Below are 15,171 nucleotides of genomic sequence, written 5' to 3'. Positions count from 1 at the left end.
TCCTTCTCCCAATGTACAACTATTCTTTCAAATGAACCAAAATAACAATATAATTATATGCATGCTGATATGTACTTAAAGGGTGCACGTTCAACAGTGGAGAATGCATGGGTGTCCTTAACAATAAACCTTGTAACGGTAGGATGACAACTCTTTCGTCGTTATCCTCCCAGCTGCTGCCAGCGTGAAGTGACATGCTGACTGTTGCTGGTCTTGTGGTAACCGGAAGAGTCGCCCCTAAACACACTCTCTACCTGTTTAGGAGCAGATCGCTCACCCCAGACCGTTCGTTGCGATCTGGGGCGACCGTGTTTAGGGGCGAGTCGGGCGACTGGTTTGGTATTCCTACTAGCCTGAAGACAGTGAAGCGGCCTGCGGTACATTGACTAGATAAGATTAACCTTTGTGTTTCTGGTGGAGATAACGAAAGGATTGCACTGCATTTCATGCACTTTGCATGCTAATTTTCCTCTCTTGTAAAAAGCAACCACACTTGTGAGGATTGTTGTGTGTTCGATATGCTGCTGTGCTGACAATATTCACTCTGTCACACTCGAAGGACACTGGTATTCTGATCCTAGATCAGTGGGCGTACCACCCCACTCACACACGTGTAGGTGGCGTGACGTCACCACAGTCCCTTGCATGCACACAGCTGAGCCAAATGAAGACAGATGAGAAATTCCAGGAACCGTTAATACATACGATGGAACCGGCTCGGAAAAATAACCGGTTCCGGGTCCCAACCCTATTCTCAAGACAACCTGGCCAATTTTGCATTCATCCTGACAATTTGTGCGGACTAGTTGTACCTCCTATGTGTTGTGGGATTTGAAACGGTGACCTTCATTTCTCTGGTGTTTTGCCATGTTCTATCAGAGCCTCTTGGTGGAGTGAAGAACCTGCAAGTGTCGAACCCCACTATGAGCACTCTTGATGTGCGCTGGGAGCTCGCCGAGGGAAAAGTGAAGGAGTACAAAGTGCTGTATGTGCCTGCCGCTGGAGGAGCTGAGAGCATGGTAGGACTGGTAGGACTGGTAGGAACCAGTCAGCTTAACTTTAGACACAAATACTGTATGCACAGTATACAACTAGAGTCCTCTGTAATTCACTAGTCTTCTTCAATTCACCACAGTTTGGATTTAAATGGATTGCTCAAGGGCACCTCTGCAGTCCCTTATACATGTCCTCTGTTACAATAATCAGGTACAAGTGTCAGGGTCTACCACCGACACTGTGCTGCAAGGCCTTCTACCCGACACGCTGTACACGGTCTCACTGGTGCCGGTCTATGCTGAGGGAGATGGCAAGAAGATGTCTGATAATGGAAAGACAAGTAAGACTGGCTCACTCATCAACTCCCAAATGACAAAACTCCTTATTACAAAAGTCTTCTTCTTCTTCTTTTGGCTAATTCCCATCGGGGTTGCCACAGCAGATGATCTGTGTTTGATCATCTGCTTTTGTTCTCTATGTCTTCCTCGGTCACTCCAGCCACCTGTCTATCCTCTCTCACCGAATCCATAAAGCGCCTCTTTGGCTTTCCGCTTCGCCTCTTGCCCGGCCGGTAGCTCCATCTTCAGCATCCTTCTCCCAATGTACCTCTCATCCCTTGTCTGCACATGTCCGAACCATCTCAACCTCGCCTTTCTTGTTTTATCCCCAACCAATTCGTACAACTATTATTTCAACTGAACCAAAACAACAATATAATTATATGCATGCTGATATGTACTTAAAGGGTGCACGTTCAACAGTGGAGAATGCATGGGTGTCCTTAACGATAAACCTTGTAACGGTAGGATGACATCTCTTTCGTCGTTATCCTCCCAGCTGCTGCCAGCGTGAAGTGACATGCTGACTGTTGCTGGTCTTGTGGTAACCGGAAGAGTCGCCCCTAAACACGCTCTCTACCTGTTTAGGAGCAGATCGCTCACCCCAGACCGTTCGTTGCGATCTGGGGCGACCGTGTTTAGGGGCGAGATTCGGGCGACTGGTTTGGTATTCCTACTAGCCTGAAGACAGTGAAGCAGCCGCAGAGTTGGCTTCACTAGTACAGATTTTCGGAGACTCGACACGGTACATTGACTAGATAAGATTAACCTTTGTGTTTCTGGTTGAGATAACGAAAGGATTGCACTGCATTTCATGGACTTTGCATGCTATTTTTCCTCTCTTGTAAAAAGCAACAACACTTCACTCTGTCACACTCGAAGGACACTGGTATTTTGATCCTAGATCAGTGGGCGTATCCACCCCACTCACACACGAGTAGGTGACGTGACGTCACCACAGTCCCTTGCATGCACACAGCTGAGCCAAATGAAGACGGATGAGAAATTCCAGGAACCGTTTCCGGGAACCGTTAGTGCATACGATGGAACCGACTCTGGTTCTTCAATCACGGAACCGGGTCGGAAAAACAACCGGTTCCAGGTCCCAACCCTATTCTCAAGACAACCTGGCCAATCTTGCATTCATCCTGACAATTTGTGTGGACTAGTTGTACCTCCTATGTGTTGTGGGATTTGAAACGGTGACCTTCATTTCTCTGGTGTTTTGCCATGTTCTATCAGAGCCTCTGGGTGGAGCGAGGAACCTGCAAGTGTCGAACCCCACCATGAGCACTCTTGATGTGCGCTGGGAGCTCGCCGAGGGAAAAGTGAAGGAGTACAAAGTGCTGTATGTGCCTGCCGCTGGAGGAGCTGAGAGCATGGTAGGACTGGTAGGACTGGTAGGAACCAGTCAGCTTAACTTTAGACACAAATACTGTATGCACAGTATACAACTAGAGTCCTCTGCAATTCACTAGTCTTCTTCAATTCACCACAGTTTGGATTTAAATGGATTGCTCAAGGGCACCTCTGCAGTCCCTTATACATGTCCTCTGTTACAATAATCAGGTACAAGTGTCAGGGTCTACCACCGACACTGTGCTGCAAGGCCTTCTACCCGACACACTGTACACGGTCTCACTGGTGCCGGTCTATGCTGAGGGAGATGGCAAGAAGATGTCTGAGAATGGAAAGACAAGTAAGACTGGCTCACTCATCAACTCCCAAATGACAAAACTCCTTATTACAAAAGGCTTCTTCTTATTCTTTTGGCTAATTCCCATCGGGGTTGCCGACAGCAGATGATCTGTGTTTGATCATCTGCTTTTGTTCTCTGTGTCTTCCTTGGTCACTCCAGCCACCTGTCTGTCCTCTCTCACCAAGCCCATAAACCTCCTCTTAGGCTTTCCTCTTCTCCTCTTGCCCGGTAGCCCATCTTCAGCATCCTTCTCCAAATGTACCTCTCATCCCTTGTCTGCACATGTCCAAAACATCTCAACCTCGCCCGTCTTGTTTTATTCCCAAACCTTCTAATTTGGGCTGATCCTCTAATGTAGTAATTTCTGATCCAGTCACTCCTAATGAGAATCGTAGCATCCTCAATTCTGCCACGTCCAACTCCGCCTCCTGTCTTATTACAAAAGTAACAAGCACTAAGTATAAATGCAACATCACATACTGTACTGATTACTGAACATACATTAGTCATAAACGACCAGTCTTCTGCTGATGTCCATTTAGCAGCTCCACTGCAATAGTCTAATGTCTCATTTGTACTTAGTTGCATGCTGTTGTCGCGCACTGAAATCTAGCTCACAACGCGTCACACTGGGATGCTTTGTGAGATTGTATATCAGCTATTTTCAGTATACAACAAGATGCCCAATTGGGTATAACACAGGCTTAAGTGCCTTGCTCAAGGGTGACTTAACAGTAGTTGTTTTGGGGAGGGAGAGCTATTGTCATTTACTTCAACACATACATTATGCCAGCTAATGTGTAAATTCAAACTAACAACCTTCTCAAGTAGGGTTGGGACTCGTTAGGATTTTAACGGTTCTGATTCCTTACCAATTCCCTCTTAATGATTCCAATTCCCTCTGAACGATTCCTATATATATACATATATATATATATATATATATATATATATATACTGTGTATATATATATATATATATATATATATATATATATATATATACTGTGTATATATATATATATATATATATATATATATATATATATATATATATATATATATATATATATATATATATATATATTTATATATTACATATAAGTATTATTATATATAATGATAATAATTATATATATATATATCAACTTTTATATAGTTGAAATGTTATTTCAACTTAACCACAATAACTTTTGTGTTTCTGGTGGAGAGAACGAAAGGATTGCACTGCATTTCATGCACTTTGCATGCTAATTTTCCTCTCTTGTAAAGTGCAACCACACTTGTGAGGATTGTTGTGTCTTCACCACAGTCGCTTGCATGCACACAGCTGAGCCAAATGAAGACGGATGAGAAATTCCAGGAACCGTTTACGGGAACCGTTAATGCATACGATGGAACCGACTCTGGTTCTTCAATCTCGGAACCGGGTCGGAAAAATAACCGGTTCCGGGTCCCAACCCTATTCTCAAGACAACCTGGCCAATCTTGCATTCATCCTGACAATTTGTGCGGACTAGTTGTACCTCCTATGTGTTGTGGGATTTGAAACGGTGATCTTCATTTCTCTGGTGTTTTGCCATGTTCTATCAGAGCCTCTGGGTGGAGCGAGGAACCTGCAAGTGTCGAACCCCACCATGAGCACTCTTGATGTGCGCTGGGAGCCTGCCGAGGGGAAGGTGAAGGAGTACAAAGTGCTGTATGTGCCTGCCGCTGGAGGAGCTGAGATTATGGTAGGACTGGTAGGAACCAGTCAGCTTAACTTTAGACACAAATACTGTATGCACAGTAAAATGCTGTCCTTTCTCAATGAATGTGCAGAAATGCATAGGGTCCCAATCGTGAAATCTGAACCTACAGTAACCTTGCAGAAGAGAACAACGTACTGTACAACTAGAGTCTTCTGCAATTCACTAGAGTCTTCTACAATTCACCACAGTTTGGATTGAAATGGATTGCTCAAGGGCATCTCTGGAGTCCCTTATACTTGTCCTCTGTTACAACAATCAGGAACAAGTGTCAGAGTCTACCACCAACACTGTGCTGCGAGGCCTTCAACCCGACACGCTGTACACGGTTTCAGTGGTGCCGGTCTACGCCGGGGGAGATGGCAAGAAGATGTCTGAGAATGGAAAGACAAGTAAGACTGTCTCACTCATCAACTCCTAAATGACAAAACTACAAATGCTGCCTTATTACAAAAGTCTTCTTATTTTGGCTAATTCCCATCGGGGTTGCCGACAGCAGATGATCTGTCTGATTATCTGCTGTTCTCTGTGTCTTCCTCAGTCACTCCAGCCACCTGTCTGTCCTCTCTCACCGAGTCCATAAACTGTCCTCTTGCCCGGTAGCTCCATCTTCAGCATCCTTCTCCCAATGTACCTCTCATCCCTTGTCTGCACATGTCCAAACCATCTCAACCTCGCCCCTCTTGTTTTATCCCCAAACCTTCTAATTTGGGCTGATCCTCTAATGTAGTAATTTCTGATCCAGTCACTCCTAATGAGAATCGTAGCATCCTCAATTCTGCCACCTCCAACTCCGCCTCCTTTCTTATTACAAAAGTAACAAGCACTAAGGGGCACAGTCTAAGTGGCACATTCGGTAGCACTGTCGCCTTACAGGTCGAAGGTCCTGGGTTCGATTCCCGCCGTGGGCGCTGGGGTCGTGTCCTCTCCTCCGCATCATGAGTGCCCATACCCTAGGTGGGGTTGGTGAAAGGGACTTTCTGTGTGGAGTTTGCATGTTCTACCCGTGTCCCCTAGGGTAGTTACCCTCACTAAAAACATGCAGTAATCCTGGTCTCTATACTGCCTCTACCTGGTCAGCCGGGGCGCCTGATGGAGGGGAAAGGAACTGGTTGGAATAATGTGTTCCTTCATGCACGCGCTACATCCTACCGGGGGAAACTCCCCCCTGTCAGGTGATAAGAAGCGGCTTGCTAGCTCCTCATGCATTGAAGGAGGCATGAGCTCAGTTCTGGGCTCTCCCTAGGCTGGCAGAGGGAGTGTAGCGCCCAGGATTACATAAGCAATTGGCACTGGGTGAAAAAATTGGTTACAAAATTGTGGAATAAAAATTATATTTAAAAAAAAGTAACAAGCACTAAGTATAAAGTATAAATGAAACATCACATACTTTACTGAACATACATTAGTCGATAAACGATGTCCATTGAGCAGCTCCACTGGAATAGGTTAATGTCCCATTAGCACTTAGTTACATGCTGTTGTCGTGCACTGACATTTGCCAATCTAGCTCACAACGCACACGTCACACTGGGATGCTTTGTGAGATTGTATATCAGCTATTTTCACTACACAACACAATGCCCAATTGGGTATAACTCAGGCTTAAGTGCCTTGCTCAAGGGTGACTTAACAGTAGTTGTTTTGTGGAGGGAGAGCTATTGTCATTTACTTCAACACATATATTATGCCAGCTAATGTGTATATCCAAACCAACAACCTTCTCAAGACAACCTGGCCAATCCTGCATTCATCCTGACAATGTGTGCGGACTATTTGTACCATTGTACTGCTGTGGGATTTGAAACGGTGACCTTCATTTCTCTGGTGTTTTGCCGTGTTTCATCAGAGCCCCTGGGTGGAGTGAAGAACCTGCAGGTGTTGAACCCCACCATGAGCACTCTTAACGTGCGCTGGGAGCCCGCCGAGGGGAAGGTGAAGGAGTACAAAGTGCTGTATGTGCCTGCCGCTGGAGGAGCTGAGAGCATGGTAGGATGTTTGTTACACTGATGACAACTCACACTACACTTGACATTACATTACAGTTACAAGATCATTGAGTTTTAGTGCATTGCGAGTGTGGAATGTGGAACGCCTATATTCTTATACTGACTGCTAATGCATGTCCTCTCCTGTTGTACTAATCAGGACACAGTGTCGGGGTCTACCACCAACACTGTGCTGCGAAATCTAAAGTCTGACACGCTGTACACGGTCTCACTGGTACCAGTCTACTCCGAGGGAGACGGAAAGAAGATGGCTGAGAATGGAAAGACAAGTAAGACATCCTCACTCAGAGGCTCATAAGTGTGCTCTAATGCCGAATTCACACCAGCAGCGGTAGCGATTTCTACCACTGCAGTTTTCTACTAAATGGGTGTGTGCAAAGGCTTATGTCACCTTTGTGTGTACACCTAGTCCACCCCTAGTTTCAACCACAGTGTGCTTTTGGTTGGCTGCCGCTCTGTCTTGCTGCACAGCGGCAGCTGAAAAGTTGAACTTTTCTCAACTTTGCTGCACCACTTTTCGCTGCCTCTGCCTCCTAGGCAGCGCTCATTCCTCACCATAGACCAGTGGTTCCCAAACCTTTTGGCTCAAGACCTAAAAGAGAAATTAGATGTTTGCCCGGGACCCAAACTAGTGAAAACAGCAGATCTACAAGCTCACAACGTGTTGCTTCACGCAGCGTTGTGAGTTTGTAGATCTGCTATTCTCACTACTTCTTACACATTTCTTTTTTGTATTTATTGAAATTATTAGATTTTCTGGTTTGATTTATGAAATACTTTTGAAAAATGTTGGAATTGTTTTTAATTGAAAAGTTATGATTGTTTTTATTTAAACTTTTAAAAATCTTTTTATATAAACAATAATAATAATAATATTATATATATAATATATATATATATATATATATATATATATATATATATATATATATATATACATTTTTTAATGTAGGATGTATGTGAAGTATAATTTAAGAAAAAGACAACGATCTCTCTGTGCACAAATACGGTTAGGCACATTACCATTAGCTCCAGAGGAAGAAAGATACTGTTTGTTTTGTGAACTTGGTCAATGAGGTTCACTTTTTGTTTTATTGCCCTAAATATGATGATATAAGAGAGGTATTTGTTAGTAAGATGTCTTCTTTTTGTGGTGATTTCCTTGAGTTAGATGATCATGAAAAACTTGAGATGTGTTTCGTTAAAGGAGCTTTTGTTGTGGCAGATTTTATTTGTCAAGCTTAGGAGAGAAGACAGAACACTCTGTACAATTCTGAGCTGTAATTGAATGCATTATGTGAATATACTGAAAACATGCTGTAAGCGTAAAATGGTGTAAAAAAATTGGGTGTTAAGCTGCCCGCCCATTGATATCTCTGAGCTGAAATGACATTGACCTCTTGACCAGGGCCGTTGGGAGGAGCCAAGAACCTGAGAGTGACGGACCCCACCATGACCTCCCTCACCGTGCACTGGGACCCTGCTGATGGAGCGGTCCGGCAGTACAAGGTCTTCTATGTCCCAGTCGCCGGTGGCCCAGAGGAGATGGTGTGTACAATACATGGATGAATGCACTGCATTACTATCAATGAAGTTACAGAAATCCTTCCAATGAGAGCTGATTTTAATACCTTTTAATACCTTTTAATAGGGGCTTTGTTCCCACAAGAGACATGCTAGTGGTTTGGTTTACAATACAATGCAGTTCCAAGGTGTACAAAATACTGCAACGCATTACCAATTTTGCACTCTACCTCTTTCCACATGTCCCATTCACCTTATGACTGTAAAAAACAAAAATCCTTTTTGATCCTTCTCCTGTCCTTCATCTGTCATCTGATATTCCACATGTGGTCTCAGTTCCATTCCTGTGGAGACCATTAATACAGCCAGGTGTCGAAATCAAAAATGTGTCCCTCGTTAGACGGCTAGAGTAACACCCAGCGTTGAGCGTAATTTATGCTTCGGCGGAGAAGTGTCAAGCATGCACCATATTTTTCGCCGGATCATAAATTAGTGTAGGCTTTAGTCTGGGGCCCCCCACGAGCGGAGCTGAGCACCACTTACTCAAACCAACTATTTTTACAACCCTGTTTGAATAGGAACAAGTCCCTGCAGGCACCCATACCGTTGTCCTCAGGAACCTGAAGCCCGACACTCCATACACGGTGTCAGTGCAACCCATCTACCCCGCCAGAGAGGGCAAACGCCAGTCCGAGAATGGAAAGACATGTAAGTCACGTGGGAACATACTGTATACGTGGGGATGTACATGTATCACATACTTGGTTAAGCCTTTTTGCCTTCTTTAAAAACTTTAAGCGACCGCCCCACCCCCACTGCTGTTTAGATGACTCCTCAGGGGACTTTATCTTGATCATGCCTTATTAGTATTCATTAAATTACATTATATTATTATTACTTTTTATTCGTCTTGGTTTTTATTATATCCCTTATGCTATTGTTGTGTTCTGTTTGCACAGTTTTTCAGACCTTCCCACACTTTCATTTCCCTGTACCTGTATGAGTTACAAATAAGTGACAAATAAATTATCTTTATCAAAAGTTATCTGACTTGATTGGAACTGGTATTGGTTTAACAAGTAAGGAAAGGGAGTATGTTCTGGTCCCTCGGGGAGGGGCAATTACTATTACTGCTTCACCCAGCAGAAGGCTGCTCAGAAGGCTCAGATGAGAGCACAGGGGGGAGGGTGTTAAAGGGCAAGACCACTTTGGTAGAGGTTTGGGTTGTGTAGTTACCTTGCCATGATGTAACTCCAAAGGTGGACAAGAAATGAAAAATAATTGCTCCATTAATTAGAAATTGATAATTCAAAATATGCTCCTCATTGACTTACATTGTACACTGAAACAGCTTTCAAAGTCACTCTTTTAGCCCGTAAACAAACACAAACTAAGCTGATTCAGACAATATAGAACATCACCAAACCCAGTACTGTTTATTTTTTTAATAAAAATGTCAACTTCCAGATGATTTTACTATTTGAAGATCCGGATCCGGATTTTTTCTAATAAAAATAGCAAAATCAACAGGAAGTTAACATTTTTATCAAAAAAACAAACAGTACTGGGTTTGATGATGTTCTATATTATCTGAATCAACTTTGTTTTCGTTCGTTTACATGCTAAAAGAGCGACTTTGAGAGCTGTCTTACTGTACAATGTAAGTCAATGGGGAGCATATTTTGAATGATCAATTTCTAATTAATGGAGCAATTATTTTTCATTTCTTGTCCACCTTTGGAGTTACATCATGGCAAGGTAACTACACAACCCAAACCTCTACCAAAGTGGTCTTGCCCTTTAAGTCTATTGCTCAGGGACATTTTGACACGTAGTCTGGGCGATTTTATATTTATAACTTTAGGAATCAATGACATATAATGCTGAAAATTATGATTGTTTTCCCTCTTACAGTGCCTTTGGGTGGAGCTAGAAACCTACAGGTGACCGACCCGACCTTCACCACTCTGGCAGTGAGCTGGGACCCAGCCGATGGCAATGTACAGGGTTACAAAGTCATATATATTCCCACTGATGGAGGACTGGAGATTGTGGTAAGGAGCTTGGCGTCTTTTTATACATCTCCCATCAAAATAGTAAAAACAAACAAAATGAATCTCATCGCTGACGTTGTGAAGTCACTTGGTGACAGCGTAATCCCTCCATGTAACTCTCAAACAAAAGCACCCACAATAGCACTTAGAAAAACAAATCCCGTCATTGCAGGGATTGTGCTTTCACAAGCTTGACTTGAGAAGCTGAAATTGGTGTGTGTGTGTGTGTGTGTGTGTGTGTGTGTGTGTGTGTGTGTGTGTGTGTGTGTGTGTGTGTGTGTGTGTGTGTGTGTGTGTGTGTGTGTGTGTGTGTGTGTGTGTGTGTGTGTGTGTGTGTGTGTGTGTGTGTGTGTGTGTGTGTGTGTGTGTGTGTGTGTGTGTGTGTGTGTGTGCGTGCGTGCGTGCGTGTGTGCGCGGAACTTGATGATTAGAGAAACCAGGGGCTTGCCGTCAGCGCCATTGCGGCCGTGGAGTGGTTCAGGCTGGTTGGAAGTTAACACAGTGTGAACAGCCATGTAGTCACAACCCAAACGCACGCTGGCGGCCGCATTGGCCTGCTGGTGTGAATCTATGGCACGAGATGAAAGCCTTCCTCGAATTGGCTCGCTCACCCCACTGGTCTATGCCACTGCCTCTCACTCTCAATCATCCACTGCGTCAAGATAAACGGGAGAGGTTTTGACCAGAAGGAGGCGGAGGGCTTTCCTTTAGCGTGTCAGACTGTGAAGATGGAATCTGACACATTCCTCCCGTATCTACCAAGGCACTTGAATAGAGAAGCACATAATGTAGGGAAACAATTGGCTACATGAGTGAAGAAAGCTTGGATGACAAGACCCACATGTTTCAGCTACCATAGCCTTCATCAGGTGTCATCTGCTTTTTGAAGATGATTCATTTTCACGTACTGTCAGTGGTGGAAAAAGTACTCAAATGTTTTACTTAAGTAAAAGTATCAATACTGCAATCTAGAAGTACTCTGTTCCAAGTGAAAGTGCCAGAATTACACATTTCTTTGAGTAAAAGTACAAAGGTTTTGGTATCAAAATGTACTTAAAGTACCAAAAGTAAGAGGAAACCATGGCAGAGAAAACCATGCAAGGCACCAACCTGCTCTTCGGGAGCAATTAGGGGTTCAATGTCTTGCTAAAGGACACTTCGGCACTAACTCTGGGGGAGCCCGGGATCGAACTGGGAACCTTGCGGTTTACTATCACTATTAGGCTTCGTCCACACGTACACGGGTATTTTCATAAACGTAGCTTTTTATATGCGTTTTGGGGGGTTCGTCCACACGCAAACGCGTTTTTGCTCCATGTAAACGCATCTTTTGGAAAACTCCTGCCACAGTGTAGATTTTTAAAAACTCCGGCTATGTGTTCCCGTGTGGACACGGTAAACGGAGTTTTTGCATTTAGCCGTTAACGTTTAGCCGTTGTCGTGTGGACAGAGAGATTTTTTTAAACAGGGCCGTGTAGACGCGGAGGTTTTCAAAAACGAAAACGAAATATCTGCGTTTATGAAAATACCCGTGTACGTGTGGACGAAGCCTTAGAAACATTTACTATCACTATTATTACTATCGGTATGTAAAGACAGATTTTGTAGGGCAGTGTAGTTGTGAATTTCTTGTCACAGGTTTACTGCCTTGCTCAAGGACATCTCAGTTTGGAATTGAACTCAGGGGATTGGACCTTTTGCTCCTAGACACTTGTGCACCCTGTCCCTGCTGTCCATTGTATACCCAGTAAAATCCCCAGTGTTAATTAAACAATTTGTAACTCTGAGAGGGTACAAGGCAAGTGTCCATTTGGTTACATAATTATATTTACAGTCAGAGTTAAATGAACACTGAGGATTTTAAAGTATAGTAATGGCAGCATCTAATTCACCTTGTCTTCTCACCCTTTCTGTTTTTTGTTTCTTTTAGGAGCAAGTCTCGGAGAGCACGACTAAAACGGTGCTGGAGAAACTTCTTCCAGAAACCTTTTACACCATCACTGTGATCCCTGTCTATGCAGAGGGGGATGGAGCCAGCCTGACTGACAAGGGCAAGACAAGTACGTGGGCCTTCGTAAAACACTTTACATACGCCTGTGAGCAACAAACAATGGGCTTAATCTTTTTTTGGGAAAAGAAAGAGAGAATATTGATAATATTAGGCTGAGTTTTGAATCTGACTTAATGGAAAAATGTGATGGAAAACAGCTATCTTCCCCATCCCCCCACCCTCTCTGTTCTCGTGTAAGACATTTGGAACAAATTGCTCCCCGGATGCCAGTAATCCATGGCTAGACAACAGCTGTGTGACAACATTGAGCTGGACTGACTGACCAAAAAAAGTCTTCCCGTCTCTAAAGTCTTCCAGCTTTTTTGTCTTCTTCTTCTTCGTCTTCTTTTCCTTCTTCTCCTTCTTCTTTGATTGATTGAATACTTGATTGAATACTTAATTAGCAATTTGCCAAAAAAAAGCACAGGGAAGTACAGTTACAAGGTCTGCTAAGAGGATTCTAAACCCAAGAAAGCCTATGGCTTGTTTCCATTGGGGTCCTTTGTACTCAGTTAATCTTTTCTCCTTCTTCTTCTCCTTCTTTGTCATTGACTTCGTCAGAGCCTCTGGGTTATGCCAGGAACCTGCAGGTCACAGATCCCACCACCAGCACCCTAAACGTGCGCTGGGACGCAGCGGAGGGGAACGTGCGCGAGTACATCGTGATCTGGGTGCCAGCTGCTGGAGGGGAGCAGGATGTGGTAAGAACCTTCTCTCCAAGCAACCCGCTCCTCCTCTTTTTACTGTTTCAGGATGTACTGTTTTGAAACTTCATTGTACATAGGCATGAAAGTTCACCAACAACTTTCTTATTGGCACTTCTGTTGTGGAGACTGGCTTGATGCTGTGCGTGTGCATGTGTGCGCGCGTGTGTATGTGTGTGTGTGTGTGTGTGTGCATGTGTGTGTGTGTTCACTCTGTTCCGGGCGTAACTCAGAAGGCGCCCGACTGTTCGGCCGGATTTCCGTTAACGTTTGCGTTAACGTAAAGCCAAAGTGACAGCGAATGCATTGGAACAGAAAGTAGACAAAAGCAATAATATGGAAGTATGTGATGGCAGTAATGTTGGGATGAAGGAGGAGATGGAAAGCATCTTTTCAAATTCAAAGAAAAGTGGGAGAGAACAGAAGGTACAGTGTGGGAAGTAGTTGTATGATGACCATGTACTGTATTCCCGACTTGCATTGTTCATGACATGCATGGACCAGTGTAGTCTGTCTAGTTTTATGTTATGTTTATGTGCTAATGCAAGATGCATTGTTTCTAATATATAATTAAGCTTGAAAGTTTACTTATGAAGCAATTAGATGCAGTATGGCTATGTAATTTGTTTTTTTAATAGTATACAAGACACTATACACACATGTTTAAAGTGTTACTTAAATAGGAAAGTTGACTAGGAGGTGAGATTCCGGTTGTTCAGCATTGTGTACTAAACTTACATTTTTACTAATGCGAGACATATTCTGTTTTTAACCTTTATTTATTCAGACATTTTGACTGAGAACACATTCAGATGCATGGTTGTGTACTATATGTTAACAAACAACATACAACATGTTCTTTTGAACCTTCTATTTAACCAGACAACTTGACCAAGAACACATTCTGTACACGGTCATGTGCAGTGTGGCTGTTTGTCTGTCTCTAACACAAGACATGCCGTTTTAAACCCTTAACAGACTGAGGCAAGTGCCTTAGAACAGAACACATTTTTCTTTACGCTGATGGTTTATGCATTAGGATTGATGTTGGGATCAAAGGTAAGGGTAGTTATTGATGGCATGCTGTCTTCATCTATGAAATGTGGCCTTGGTGCAGGCTGGAAAGTCCTCCTTGAGGCTTGAGAGTTCTTCTCTGGGTGCCAAACTGACTTCGCAAGCTTGTTTAGATGCTGTTTGTCTTTCCTGCTGTTGCAAGCATCGTGCAATGGAGCTTGGCAATATATCAATATTATATCAATATCATAATATGAGACTATTGTAGATATGGTCTGGAATTTTAGATATTGTAATATCGTGATATGGCCAGGGGCGAAAATCTGCCAGGGGGGTGGGGTCGGCCGGCCGCGGGTGCCGGAAGCGTGCATGCGCTTCTTTTGCGTTTTTGGTGGATTTTGTTAGTTTCTTTTCGTTTTTTGGTTACTTTATTTTGGTTTTAGGGTTAGGTTAGGGTTATGTTATTGTCTCCGCCAGGCCGAAGGCATGGCGAGAGAGTATGTTTTACCCTCCGTCCGTGTGTCCGTGTGTGTGTCCGTGTGTGTGTCCGTCCTGTCTGTGTGTTACCAGCTAATCTCCGGCACCGTTGGCCCGTTCGCTCCGAAACTGTGCACACACACTCCCTCGATGCCAATTCAGATCCTCTGCCCCAATTTTTTCACATGGGCCTGTTATAGCGCCACCAGGAGGCCGATTTGTGCAAAACCCATTTTTTTACATTACTCCTACAGATTTTATCCAAACGTCATGCAAATCGGTACACAGTATCTCTATAGTCATGTGATCAACACGGATCTGTCCGATTTCCCTTATTCCATCCTCATTACCTATGGTTGGCTTCCAAAGTTTGCAGGATTGGTCCGTTTTGAACAAAAAGCCTCAAACTATGCACACAGCTTGCGATTTCCGTGAAATTTCACACGTACATTCCCACTAGGCCGAGGAAGAAATGCCACCCTTTTCACATTGGCCTGTTATAGCGCCACCAGCAGGTCTAATTTAGCAAAACACATTTTTGGAACAAAATGCCTCAAAT

General features: G+C 43.6%; 1 protein-coding gene across 4 annotated transcripts in view; it reads left to right on the top strand.

The window, feature by feature from the left end:
• The window catches only part of col12a1b (collagen, type XII, alpha 1b), a 151,299-nt gene that overhangs the window by 64,320 nt on the left and 71,808 nt on the right, over window positions 1-15,171 (top strand). For 3 of the 4 annotated variants that reach the window (XM_084081778.1, XM_084081777.1, XM_084081779.1), the window contains 7 exons: window positions 6,630-6,769; window positions 6,929-7,058; window positions 8,198-8,337; window positions 8,892-9,021; window positions 10,228-10,367; window positions 12,298-12,427; window positions 12,979-13,118. In XM_084081778.1, coding sequence (XP_083937904.1) covers window positions 6,630-6,769; window positions 6,929-7,058; window positions 8,198-8,337; window positions 8,892-9,021; window positions 10,228-10,367; window positions 12,298-12,427; window positions 12,979-13,118 — 950 coding nt within the window. Of the gene's footprint in view, window positions 1-879; window positions 1,020-1,206; window positions 1,337-2,576; window positions 2,717-2,903; window positions 3,034-4,625; window positions 4,766-5,042; window positions 5,173-6,629; window positions 6,770-6,928; window positions 7,059-8,197; window positions 8,338-8,891; window positions 9,022-10,227; window positions 10,368-12,297; window positions 12,428-12,978; window positions 13,119-15,171 lie in introns of all 4 variants that reach the window. The other variant, XM_084081780.1, reaches the window with a different exon arrangement.

This window comes from Gymnoscopelus microlampas, assembly GCF_963454915.1.
Source record: "Gymnoscopelus microlampas genome assembly, chromosome: 16".
In the NCBI taxonomy this organism is placed as follows: Eukaryota; Metazoa; Chordata; class Actinopteri; order Myctophiformes; family Myctophidae; genus Gymnoscopelus; species Gymnoscopelus microlampas.
The sequence above is the reverse complement of the archived record's forward strand: the minus strand, read 5'-3'. Positions and strand labels throughout refer to the sequence as shown.